The sequence below is a fragment of the Amphiura filiformis genome, chromosome 1 (assembly GCF_039555335.1).
Source record: "Amphiura filiformis chromosome 1, Afil_fr2py, whole genome shotgun sequence".
Taxonomy (NCBI): domain Eukaryota; kingdom Metazoa; phylum Echinodermata; class Ophiuroidea; order Amphilepidida; family Amphiuridae; genus Amphiura; species Amphiura filiformis.
In genome coordinates this window covers 48,704,196-48,718,062 of record NC_092628.1, presented here as the reverse complement: position 1 = coordinate 48,718,062, position 13,867 = coordinate 48,704,196, and the positions used below count along the sequence as shown (strand labels likewise).

The following is a 13,867-nucleotide window of genomic DNA, read 5'->3' as shown; positions in this document are numbered from 1 at the left end:
TTAAAACGTTTTGTATGAAAACACACTACAATAATATTTTTAAATGTTTTCAAAAAATGTTATTGTAAATTATTTTTGCAAACATTTTTGCCAAATATTGTGTCAATACTTAAATAACATTATGTTAAAATATTTGAACCCAGCAAACATAGAAATGTTCTTAAACTATTTTTTTCAAAACCTTTTAATAACATTTAAATGTCGGGTTATATAAAGGTCATGAAAACGTTTTTAAAACGTTATTGAAAATATTTTGGGCAAACATTTTTCGCAAAATATTTTTTCAACCCCAAAATAACATTCTGTTTAGAATGTTTTGTATCAAGTTTTCAAGAATGTTTTGGAATGTTATTAAAACGTTTTTATACCCTTTATATAACCCGACATTTAATCGTTTTCTGTAAAACATTTTTGTTTGCTGAGCAGTTTGCTGAGCATCAAAAATGTTTTTTAAGGTTATGCAAACGTTTTATACTCTTAATATACCCTTTATATAACCCGACATTTAAACGTTTTCTGACAACCTTTTATAACCTTTTGCGAATGATTTCGAAAACGTTTTGTGTTTGCTGGGTTGCCTATAGACGACGCTGTCAATTGAACTATAATTTGAAAGTAAACTATTTAATTTTCAATTTTAGTCTGGATAATGATAATATATAGTGATCAATTGCATGTTAACTGATATACCGTATTGCGTTGTTTATAACTCTGTTCTTTACCCATTTACATATTGATCTACTTATTTATCTATTTTATTCACAAATTATCCATTAATTTGGTAAAAATTGAGGGCGCTAAATATTTTGATTAAAGCGTTAATTTTATTATTATTATTCCACTTATTTTATGATTTAGCCATTTATTCATGTTCTTCGTATTATTTATGATTTTCTCAATTAGGATTCAAATAAATAGCACTCTCATTGTTTTAATTTAGTAAATAATGGCACGCATTTCTATAGCACTATAAACAGCGGTGTGGAACTTTGACATGTTAAAGTAGTACTGGTATGGCCAATCAAAACCCATTTTGGCATTTGTAAACATTTTGGTAAATGCTGCAATACGATTATATAATCTGCCCCTTTACACAAAATGTTAATTGTCACTGATCACATTATGTCCTCTTTCGAGCCAATGAAAGAGGTAAAACAAAGAAAATCGGTATTTCATTCCAGCGGCTGTAATTATCGTCAATGCGTGAATTAAGCAGTATGCAGACTTTTTATTATACGTAAAATATTGTATGTAACATATCTACGTTATTTAATCTATTGCCATTCTATTTCCAGTAATGTTAAAAGTTCTAACGAATGTTTGATGACGTAATATCGATAATATATTTCTGCTAGATATTATATGTAACATATTGTAGATTTTTCGTCATTAAACATTCGTTAGAACTTAAACATTACTAGAAATAGAATGGCAATAGATTAAATAACGTAGATACGTTACATACAATATTATACGTCTAATACTCGGAGTCTGCATACGACTTTAGCTCGCCAATCGTTATTGAGCTTCACGCAACTGTGACGTATAAATAAGACGTAAGATGAATAGCGATACACAGACAGTTTAAAAAAGTTTGTACGTATCCGATTTAATGATACACATGTACGAGACGTGTCAGTCATCACCACTCGATCGGTGAACTCGGAATAAAAGCGGAGATCTACGGATTTATTATAAAATCTTAAATGTTAACTGTAATTAAAGTACTTCGGGATTAGTCTTTCACATGACACCATTGGCCATTATAATCATGCAAAACGTCGTCGCTAGAGCAAATCACATTTTATGGGTTTAACTTATCTGAGGCATTCTAATACTCATTCTCAAACAGACGGCTCCCAGTTACATACATGTATGTTTCTGACCTTCTAGTCAAGTTTACAGTATCATGTTATTTCAATAGGCCATATGTCACCATTTAGTACAGCTTTCTAACTCGCCAACCATACCATGTGCTATCATTTTAATAGGTATAATTATTTTGTTTGTAACAGTCACATCTGGCTATAGCAATCACATTACAAATGGTGTCTCGACCAATCTTCTTCATGCGGTAATAATTCCTCCTAAACATGAGGCCAATCTGCAAAAATATTGAATAGCCTGTAATACCCATGCAATAAGAATACAGAAACATAGGGAATGGTTTATTACCAAATAATGAATTGAGAAGGAGCAGGAATTCAGAAGTTCAACAATTAACAACATGGCGTATGTGGGAAAGTTCGGTCTACTACTCTGCCTCGTTCTTTGGCTTTCGTCAGGGCTCGGTAAGCTTTAACATATTTACGTAATATATGTTTATTTAAGGTATCATACTTGTTGTTCATATGTGACTGAACAGTAATACATCTTCAGGATGTTATGGCATAAACTGTTCTCATATTGATTAGTCTAATTTTCATCCTAAAAAACATTTTCGGATTAGCCATTGTTTTGAACTGAGCCTGTGTGTTTATAGTTTCGCTTAGAATACCGTAGAATTCCATCTATAAGCATTTATGCCTCTAAATGAGGCGAAAGTGCCGAAAGAGACGAAAGGTAAACATCCTCCGCAGAAACATTACAATAGATTGGTTTTACAATAATACACATTTGTGCAGCCGCCTGTATCAGTAATATAGTTACTCAAACTCCAAATAATAATTTTGGAGGGTGTCTGCCTTTCGTCTCTTTCGTAATATAACCCCACTCATTTAGAGGCATTATGCTTGAAGATGGAATTCTATGATATTCTAAGGGTAAATTACAAACACACAGACTCATTTCAAATTTGTTGTAATGCACAGCAATAATCCAAAAAATTTCGTAAATGCCTATTGTCAAGCTTTATTTTGATCTTTGTTGTTTTCCTTGTTGAGAATGTCGAGCTTGTCGAAATCTAATAATGAAATACTTTATTTCCCCTGATACTCGGTTTTTTTTCTGTTTTTACCCATCATTGCCAATAATAGGGGAAATTCGCCTTTTCAATATTTTTCGAAACACATTTTTCCTGTCTGTTTGTGCTGGATGGTGACATGCCACAGATACTCTACTGTGGCTGACGCCATTGTCTGCTGTGCCATGGGCTCATGCAGCTTTATAATGGAAGACAGAGATAAAAAGACTACTTTGCGCCTGACGTCATCTGTCAATTAAACTCGCGCACGGTTTGTTTACAAATGTCGTGATGATATGAGTTGCTGAACGCGGCGGTAAAACCGGGCGCCTTATTGTTAATTTTGCACCTTCAAACATACAAACCATCTCAAAAGTTAGGTCTTTATAGTTGGAAAGTTTCTTTCGCTAAGGCACCATGTCAACAATGCCTAGAACAGTTGCTTTTTGCTTGTAACAGTACGTAACTTTTCGCCATTTTCTGCTATTCCTTTTCTCCGATCGGCACCAGATAAGTTGACCTTCCTTTTACGCGCTATTAACCAATCAAGGATCGTAGGGAGTTTGATTGACAGTGACGTCAGACGCAAACTAGTCTTTTTTTTTTTATCTCTGTCTTCAATTATAGGCAAGGTCCTCCCATAATCCCATGGCTAAATTACATCAAGTATGCGTAGCTATGCGTTAAGGGGGTACTACACCCCTGGCTAATTTTGTGCCTATTGTTGCATTTTCCTCAAAAATTATAGCGCATTGGTAACAAGTAAGATATGTATATTATAGGGGCAAGTACTACAACTACTGCACTGAAAATTTAGCAATTCGAGGCAAGTAGTTATTGATTTATTGATCAAATATTGGTTTTCCCTCATTTTTGACTGTAACTGTTGTCTGTGCTGAAATAAAATTTCCAGTGCAATAGTTGTAGTCCTTGCCCCTATAATGTACATATCTTACTTGTCACCAATGCGCTATAATTTTTGAGAAAAATGCAAATATAGGCACAAAATTGGGCAGGGGTGTAGTACCCCCTTAAGGTATTCTTACAAACTGCAAAACTGCTTTCCATATAACACAGAAACCCGGTATAGAAGCTGTGGTCAAATTAATTGGTCAAAATAGTATAAGTATGAATATCGATAGATGCAAATAAAACAATGCATGGCACAAAATGGATACAAATAAAAGTGGCGACGAATGAATATATCTTTGAAAAACTTGAAAAAGAGTCAAGGTGCAAATTAATCATATTTGGCTGCACCATTTTTGGCTGACTAAATTAACATTATCATGTCGAATTTCCACTGATCGTATAGTGTCACTGGTGTTGTATTTATCACAGCTACCCTTTACGAAGTCTTCATACGTTCCAAAGATGTAAATGACCTATTAGCTAGATATCTTTAAGTTGACAGATGGTCATTAATGTCAAGAGTGAGGGGTTGTGACAACTAGGTTGTAAAGTTGAGATTGGGTTACTGCTGTCTATAAACGGTAACCGTATAAGTTTGAATGAAATGTTCAACTTATATTGTTGAAGTGCAGTGTATCAGTGTGAAGTGAGTATCCTAAAGTGCCGCATTTTAGCAGAAAAAAGAACAAGAATATTATCGTTATTCGAAACTGTTTGTAATCTTTCTCTTTTTTAAAATTTATCTAGTTTTCGGTGGAAAACAGGAAGACTTGATTGATGATCTACTCAAGGGTTATTCACCTTGGGTACTGCCCTCAACGGAAGCAAATAAATCTGTAGAAGTGGACCTACGATTTACAATAAAGGGCATCCAAAGTGTGGTATGTTTTATCCAGAATGCATAATATTTGTTGGTTTGATTTCATATTTGCCTGTTTCCTTTAAATACAAGATGCTTTCTAATGACTTTGTTAAGCACATGTATAATAATTACCTCAATGTAAATTCTGAGATTTTTATATCACTGAAAACCTCTGGCTACATAATGTTTATGTACAAAGATATTCTTGCAGATTAATTCGTTTAGCAAAGATATCGTGAAATTTGAATTTTGTTCTTGTACACCAGAACGAAATTACAATACATTATCTATTGAGGAGTGTAATACACATAATCATGCATAACTCTCAAACGCAAAATCGTAATCAATTAACATTTTGGAAATAAGTTTTTTCGTTGATATCTACTGAAAAATGTCATAAAAAGAGGATGTACTCCTTTAATGCCCAAACCAAACAAAAGGCATCAAAGGCATCACGTCGAATTTGGTCCTATAGCGCTATTATAGCGCTATAGGACCAAATTCGACGTGGTGCCTTATGATAGGTGGCTGGCTAGGTACTGATGACTCTTTTATCATAACCTGGTGATGCAATTGAATTGAATATAATAATTAACATTTCCATTGTGGTATCATTTACATTTAAATAAAAACCTGAAAGCACTTTGCAAATGTTCAGGGTACAATAGCAGGAGCCACTGGAGTGCACCGATAGCTCTACAGGACCAAATATGACGTTGTGCCTTAACTACTGAATTTTGTCAATTGACCACGCCGTTCTTATAAGAATTTTACAATTCTACGGATTCACATATCAATATCAATGTATATTAGGAGTGTCAGTACTATTGCCATCGATTAATATTTAACTCAGGGGAACGGAAGCGATTTTTGGCAGGTCGAGAAGGGTGGGGGGGGGGGGCACTTTTTGGCACCCCGTTTGGAAATCTTACCCCATAACTCATAATTATTGAACAGCCCCTTAAAGGTTACAAGTGTTTCGTATTGGTTTTCTTTACAGGACGAAGAGGCCAATTCTTTTACCTTGATGACGTATTTAGATATGGTAAGAAATCAAGTATTTCTTCTTCTAAAATGTAACTGTACACATAACTCTTGCATGATCAAGTTGACACGCCCTCAAACTGGAACCACTTAGTCAAGTAAGTTGGTGTTTATTAAAGAAACATATAATGTGGTTATGCTCTATATTTCATATCATGATTTTCAATAATTATCATAATTATGCTCCTCGTCATAATCATAATCATATTTGTGACCAGCTCCAACAAAACCCGGAACAAGTTGCCAGACATGTTTTTGAGTTATAAGCCTTTAAAGTATGAATGGCCAAGTGGTCCAAAAAACGCGTAAGATAAACGTGTAAGGTTACACGTGTGAGATTGCATCTTACACGTGTAAGGTTGCATCTTATACGCGTAAGATTGCATCTTATACGTGTAAGAACGAAGCGGGATTTTTAAATTGACGAATCACAGAGTAAGAAATCACAAACAACCAATCATCTCACGTGTAACAAACTTCAACCAATAATATCTAAAGACGTTTTGTGATTTGTAACACCCACGACTTCTTATACGTGTAAGATTCTGATTTTAGTGATGGACGATACGTGATATTATTATCGGCGTACCGTGGATAAGGAGAGCTCGTCACCAAAATCGTAAACGAGGCATTTTCTTAATTTGTATGAGTACAATGTCCTGTATTTTTTGACGAATCTCTGTCAGGAATCGTTCCGACTGTTGGTCCGTCATGGTCACATCCCGATTTATTTCACTTTTTGGCTACTTTTTAAAATTATCTGGAGTCAATTAATACTCGTATCAATTAAATTTCAAAAGGTGATGGTAAAATAATCAAATTTGCGAAAACTACCGCGGTCCAGATCAATATCGAGGCTGAGATTATTCGACACTCGTCGTACCAGTCGGAATACCGTCCATCCCTAACAGGCAATTCTTACGCGTATAAAAAATGCAATGGTATGAATGGCCAAGTGGACCAAAAAACGTGTAAGATTATACGTGTAACCTTACACGTGTAAGATGGCATCTTATGCGTGTAAGATTGCATCTTATGCGTGTAAGATCGCATCTTATACGTCTTCGAATCTAGCGGGATGCTTAAATTGACGAATCATATATAAAGAACACACATTTAAATCCCAAACAACCTATCATCTTACGCGTATTCATCTTCGACCAATGAAATCTCACCATAGCATTTCTTATACGCGTAAGAATTGCCTATTAGGGATGGACGGTATTCCGATTTGACTGGTATGACGAGTGTCGAATAATCTCAGCCTCGATCGATCTGCACCGCGGTAGTTTACGCAAACGTGATTATTTTACTATCACCTCTTGAAATTTAATTGATATGAATATTAATTGACTCCAGATAACTGAAAAAGTAGCCAAAAAGTGAGATAAATCAGGATGTGACAATGACGGACTAACAGTCGGAACAATTCCAGACAGAGATTCGTCATAAAATACAGGACATTGTAGCACACATAAAAAATTAAGAAAATGCCCCTTTACGATTTTGGTGACGAGCTCTCCTTATCCTCGGTACGCCGCCAATAATATATCACGTATCGTCCATCACTAAAATCCAAATCTTACACGTATAAGAAGTCGTGGGTATTACAAATCACAAAACGTCTTTAAATATCATTGGTTGAAGTTTGTATCGCGTGAGATGATTGGTTGTTTGTGATATCTTACTCTGTGATTCGTCAATTTAAAAATCCCGCTTCATTCTTACACGTATAAGATGCAATCTTACGCGTATAAGATGCAACCTTACTGCATCTTACACGTGTAACCTTACACGTTTATCTTACGCGTTTTTTGGACCACTTGGCCATTCATACAATGGCGAGATTTCATTGGTCGAAGATGAAGACGCGTAAGATGATAGATTCTAAGACGTATAAGATGCGATCTTACACGCATAAGATGAAATCTTACACGTGTAAGATGTCATCTTACACGTGTAATGTTACACATATAATCTTACACGTTTTTTGGTCCACTTGGCCATTCATATTAAAGATGGCATTCACATAAATCCAATTTTGGAATTCTTAACTTCATGGTATTTGACTGTGGGACTAAGTGGATTTTCAAATCCTTGAAAGTACTTATTAAAACAAGGTTTATTTAATCGACAATTAACAGTTGAACTATATATGTGACCCGTTCCAACAAAACCAGGAACAAGTCGCATTTTTGACATTTCATGATTTGAATACAAATGTGAGCACGGGACAATAAGCTTCAAAATGATACCAAAATTATATGCATAGCATTAATACTTTTCAAGATATTTTAAATAATACCTTGATATTTTTGCTTAATTGGTAGTCTAAGTAATGTGCTAATTGGTTTCCTGCCTTACACAAGATTGTATAGGGATTGCCATAGTTCAACTGTCAATTATTGATTAAATAAACCTCTTTGTAATAAGTACTTTCAAGGATTTGAAAATCCACTCAGTACCAAGCTCAAATACCATGAAATTAAGAATTCCAAAATTTGTTGGAGCTGGTCACATATGATAATCCATGTGAAAGGTAGGAAACTAATTGGCACATTACTCAGAATAGCAATTTGGCAAAAATATCAAGGTATCATTTACGAAATTATCCATATCTTGAAAAGTATTGATGCTTGCTATTTTTATAATTGTGGTATCATTTTTATTGTCTAGTACTTAGATTTTTTATGCAAAGCATGAAATGTCAAAAATGCGGCTTGTTCCTGGTTTTGTCAGAGCGGGTCACAATAATTATCATTGTCGTTTCATTAATTTATGTTCATTGCTTTTATTCTTCTCTGTAAGCGTTTCGTGGATGAGCGTTTGAGGTGGGATTCGAAAGAGTATGGATTTTATACTATTAGACTACCTTTCAAGAAAATTTGGCTTCCAGATGTCGTTGCCTACAATGGGTAAGGAACAGCTGCTGAGCCATTCCATGTCAACTCCTGGGATGTGCACCGTAGCACCTCTTAAATTTTTTGTCTTTTTCTGTGTGGTGGTAGATATTGATGAGAAAGTAAAATCCTGAAAATATGAGCTTCATACTCCATTTCGTTTTCCCGTGGCATCAATTTGAAATTTAGTACACCAAGAAAAGAAGTACCCCAGGATACATACTTTTCAAAGTTGTTGGGGTTCCCTTTATACATTTATGGACCTCCAAACATCGTCTTTTGCGTTGCGACACATTTTTTTACGCTGACCCCCTAAATTTCAAATTGATGCCACGGGAAAACGAAATGGAGCTTAAATTTTCAGGATTTTACTTTCTCATTAATATCTACCACCAAAAAAATTGAAGAGGTGCTGCGGTGCACATCCCTGGAGTTGACATGGAATGGCTCCTCTAGTATTTTTTTACATTGAGGTAGCTTTTTCTCGCGCACATCTATTTTCCCGGTTGGGGCTGTTCCATCTGTTGCACTTACCCATTTCTCACGTCTGTCACACCCTCGCGAAATCCTTATTGGTTTGTACAGGGCATTGAGTTCAAGTCAATTTTCTCAACACGGAAAATACCAATTTGCCTTATCTTTGGTAATTATTTAAGTTGATTTCCTTGATAAGATATCAAACTTTTCGAATTGATTCATCAAGAGGTATATATTTATTGTATGGCATTGTTTGTGATTTTCCCAGTGAGTGCAATGGTAAGCGTCCCCTTCGTGTCCGAGGGGGCGAGATATCGAGATGGAACAGCCAAATATCGGCAAAAGCAACACATGGGAAGAAGCGTTCTATCGCAAGTGACGTCATGCCGACCGACAGAATGCGACATCTTTAAACGCGTGCATGTGTAAGACAGCGCTTAATTTGACGCTGCAAACTTGTTTAAATAAATAGATAAATGTTGGCATTTATACAGCGCCTTTCACGTCTATTAAAGCGATTTACATTTATTCCGCTGCCATACAATGGCCAATGCATGCTCATACCTTTGGGTGGCGCTTAATGGACAATATTCATAATAGCTCTCCATTTCACCATTGGGTATAGAGAGGCAAGTAAGCTTAAGCCCCTTCCCGAGAGCACAACACGATGGCACAGCTGAGGCTCGAACCTGCAATCCTTTTTCGAGGCGGATCCCGTACAGCTGCTCCACCGTGCCCTTGAGAAGTTGCGACATTTAATACAATGGTGCTTTAATTGCTATCAATCATGCATATTTTGCTTTCCAAATTGAAAGAGCATGGTTAGTGCGAGTTCTTACCGCTTCGGGTGAGTTCGGAATACCGTTCGGCGTTCGTGCTACTATTAGAGAAGAAAATGATAACAAATGAATATAGGAACTTATCGAATTGTCTTTTTTTTTCCTATTTTGACATTTTCCGTTTCTCAGATTGTCCAGCACTCAATTACATGAAGATATTAAAGCTGTCATTGACTACAACGGAAACGTCTTTGCTGTTTCACCACAACTTGTGACCGTTTCATGTAACTTTGATCTGACGTACTACCCATACGACAAACAAACATGTGTTATTAAATATTCATCATGGACATACGATGCATCTGAGGTAAACTTTAAGCTTGGTTTAGATGAGCCGAATTTATACGAGTTTGTTAAAAATCATGAGTGGGATCTTGTTAATGCAACACATATATTAGATTCGGTTACGTACCCGTGTTGTCCACAAACGCCTTACAGATATGCTGTTATAACATTGGAGTTGCAACGTCGTTCTGGCCCGTATACAGTCAAAATTGTAGTTCCATCCGTTCTTACAGCATTACTAGTTCTCTTCACATTCATACTCCCATCATCGTCAGGTGAAAAGATCGTCTTCTGTGTGGTGCTACTACTCTCCTTGATACACCTGTCCGTGTACCTCCACATAACATTGCCCACTAATTCAGAGTCTGTTTTGGGAGAGTTTTTGACCTTTGCCCTTTTCTTAGATTTCTTTGCAACTATCATCACTGTGATTTGTTACAATATTGCTGATGCCTTGCTGACGCCGGATAAAGTTGGTGGACCTGAATCCCAGAAGCACTGGTACGCTCGGAAGGTATGTATGTTCTCTTCAGAAAAAAATGTATGTTGGAAACATATAACGTAAACATAATTGGTCTGGGACGGAGATTTAGACGAGCAAACAAAGACATCACTTGTAATACATACCAGATGTTGAATATAAATCATATATACAAAATTTGGATAAAAAAGCAAAGCGTTTTTTATTTTAGGGCAATTTTTTATAGCTAGTATGGAGATCTATGGAGAGTGTGTCCGTTGAGGGCGCTATAATATATTGCATGCCTTAATGATAATATAACCCAGATTAATTTTATGTTTTATCAATGTTTTCTGATAATGCAATGATCAGAAAAAGAAGACTAACCAATGATTATAGGGGGCGTATATATATATATATTATATAATGTAAGCTGTACAAAATACTTTATTACGAGAAAAATAAAATTCTTCATGTTTCGAAAGTACAAAGAGTGCATGTATTGCAACATTATGGTAAATTGACTTCTTTTCCATAAACGGTTATAAAAAGTGAAGTAAAGCAATGTATGTAAAGGAAGTAAGTGCTTCGTATAAAAATATAAAAATATACTCATTCTCATCTTTCTGTTTCTTGTGTTGTAGCGTAAGCTGAAGATTCTACGCATGGCGGAATTTGTTTTTTTCTTCCTGTTTCTCGTCATGTTCATCATTGGTACTGCTATAATCTTATGCCGAAGAGACAACAACGATTAAAATTACGATTAAGACTGCTATTTAGATTGAATATGTGTCCATCATAGCTACTTATCATAGATGAAATACTCATTCTCATCTTTCTGTATCTTGTGTTGTAGCGTAAGCTGAAGATTCTACGCATCGCGGAATTTGTTCTCTTTTGCCTGTTTCTCACCATGTTCATCAATGGTACTAATTTTATGCCAAAGAGATAGCGATAACAACGAGTAAGACTACTACTATTACTGTGTAGTTGGAACTTTTATCAATCACAGCTGCTTATCAATATCATAGGTGAAATAAAACAAAATATACCCATTCTCATCTTTCTGTATCTTGTGTTGTAGCGTAAGCTGAAGATTCTACGCATCGCGGAATTTGTTTTCTTCTTTCTATATCTCACCATGTTCGTCATTGGTACTGCTATAATCTTATGCCGAAGAGACAACAGCGTTAAGACTACTATTACTGCATAATTGGAAATTTTATCCATCATAGCTTCTTATCATACATTAACGCGGCTGTGTACTCTAGACATTGTTTCTTTCGCGAAATTGAGCTTTTTTGAAATGTATTTACTTTGTTATGTTTTTTATAAATACAAGGAAAGAAAATCCAGATTTGTTAACTCCAAATGCTCTATTTTATGGATTTTATTTCACTATTTCACTCGTTTCCGCAATTTAAAAGGACAGAAAATCTTTGTTGTACCATCGGGGTATACGCGCGCAACAACGCATCGCGTTTTGTAGACGCGCAATTTGTTAACGCACAGATACGCTACGCATACGCAACGCTTATCTGCATGCGCGGCGCATCTTATGGAAGCACCCCGGAAGCACTGATTTCATAAAAACCTTGCGGTCAAATGGCTCCGTTTTAGCTGATAAAATGTGAATTTTTTCAAGTTCTTTCCCCCGATTTAAACACCAAGATATGAATAGATTTCGCCCAAACTTCTCAAGGGGCTGTGGATTTACTCGATGTTTACGTAATGTAAGGTAGAAAAACGAGAACTGCCGCATTCTCCTGTGAGCTTCGATCAAAGTGCAAAATGTGACCTCTTTAAACTTCAACGGCCTTTATTTCAATGTTCATTTTCTCGGTAAAATGACGATTTAGGTACACGATAACTCAATAAATACAGCATCTATAGGTAAGCAATTATGCTCATCATAAAAAGCATGATCGACTTCAGAAACGGTTTTCTCATTTTTTATATTTTGGTCTATTTCCGATTTTAGGCATCATTTTTTGCAAATAGGCGTTTGTGGATTTTAAAAAGTTCATTTTGATGCCTTATATGGTCAATATCTAAAAAATAAGGTCAATATCAAAAAACTAAAAAAACTTTTTTTGGAATGATGTCTGAAGATTAAGAAAAAAACAAAACAAAAATTTTTGGAAAAGAGTGTTTTTTGTTATGATGTACCGAACAAAATTGCCAAAAACTCACTTTTTGTGATTTTCTTCATAATTGTTGTTTTTACACCAAATCTGTATTTATATTAAGATTCATTGATGTATTGCCTTTATAAAAATGTATACTTTCATATGTCTTGCGTGAATAATTACAAAGTTATGGCACTTTTACTACATGCATGTCTGAGAGTACACAGCTGCCTTAAATAAAACAAAATATGCTCATTCTCATTTTTCTGTATCTTGTGTTGTAGCGTAAGCTGAAGATTCTACGCATGGCGGATTTTGTTTTCTTTTGCCTGTTTCTCATCATGTTCATCAATGGTACTGATAATCTTATGCCAAAGAGATAACAACAGTTAACATTCCCATAGATGGAATTTTTATCCATCGTAGCTGCTTATCATATTAAAGTATTAAAGTATTAAAGCTGCTCACCCTTACTTCATGGACATTAATGGACAAAAGTGTAGTTGTGTTGACTTTGGCTTTGTGTACAAATAAATAGGGCATGCAATGTGGCAAACTGCAACTTTTAGATTTGAATCATCCTTGGGTTTTTGATCGTCGTGTCTTTATTTCTTGAACAATTTCAACGAATGAGGTCTTAAATACGAGCTAAAAGATGCAGCTATTGGCTGTTGGTTCCAATTATGACATATCTGCCTTTGTTTAGGATATACAGGGGGTTAATGTAACTGGTACCTTAATTATTTGGCTTACTGTATTCATATACATTATCTTTTATTGCATATAAAACCACATTAAAATACATTCTCCACTCTCCGAAAAAGAAGGTCCAAAAGGTTCTATTATCAACAGGGCTCTCTATTTGTATTCTTATGAGAACCCTTAAATAAAACCGCAGAGGAATTTTTGGGCACTTTTTTAAAACTGAGAATTCAGGGCATTCCTAGCTGGCACCGTCAAAAGATGAGAAGCTAATCAGTTTATATTGCAATAAAACAAAATTGAATAATTCCTGGTTTTTTTGATCAACTTCCTCAAGATCTCCGTAATCAACTTC

At 35.4% G+C, this 13,867-nt stretch overlaps 1 protein-coding gene across 2 annotated transcripts; it reads left to right on the top strand.

Moving 5' to 3' along the window:
• Window positions 1-1,957: 1,957 nt before the first annotated feature.
• Window positions 1,958-11,934, top strand: LOC140148207 (neuronal acetylcholine receptor subunit alpha-6-like). 2 transcript variants are annotated; one of them, XM_072170080.1, is made up of 6 exons: window positions 1,958-2,291; window positions 4,562-4,695; window positions 5,677-5,721; window positions 8,529-8,635; window positions 10,066-10,735; window positions 11,538-11,934. In XM_072170080.1, exons 1-6 carry the CDS (start codon window positions 2,228-2,230, stop codon window positions 11,631-11,633), a joined length of 1,116 nt encoding a protein of 371 aa, XP_072026181.1. In that variant the 5' UTR covers window positions 1,958-2,227; the 3' UTR covers window positions 11,634-11,934. The 2 variants fall into 2 exon arrangements, with proteins under 2 accessions (XP_072026181.1, XP_072026173.1); XM_072170072.1 differs by having other exon boundaries at window positions 1,963-2,291; window positions 11,326-11,934.
• The last annotated feature ends 1,933 nt before the right edge of the window (window positions 11,935-13,867 follow it).

Coding starts and splice junctions, on each gene's coding strand:
- LOC140148207 (XM_072170072.1), top strand. CDS start 2,228: ATGGCGTATGTGGGAAAGTTCGGTCTACTACTCTGCCTCGTTCTTTGG. Junction 2,292..4,561: donor TTGGCTTTCGTCAGGGCTCG/GTAAGCTTTAAC, acceptor AAATTTATCTAG/TTTTCGGTGGAAAACAGGAA. Junction 10,736..11,325: donor AGCACTGGTACGCTCGGAAG/GTATGTATGTTC, acceptor CTTGTGTTGTAG/CGTAAGCTGAAGATTCTACG.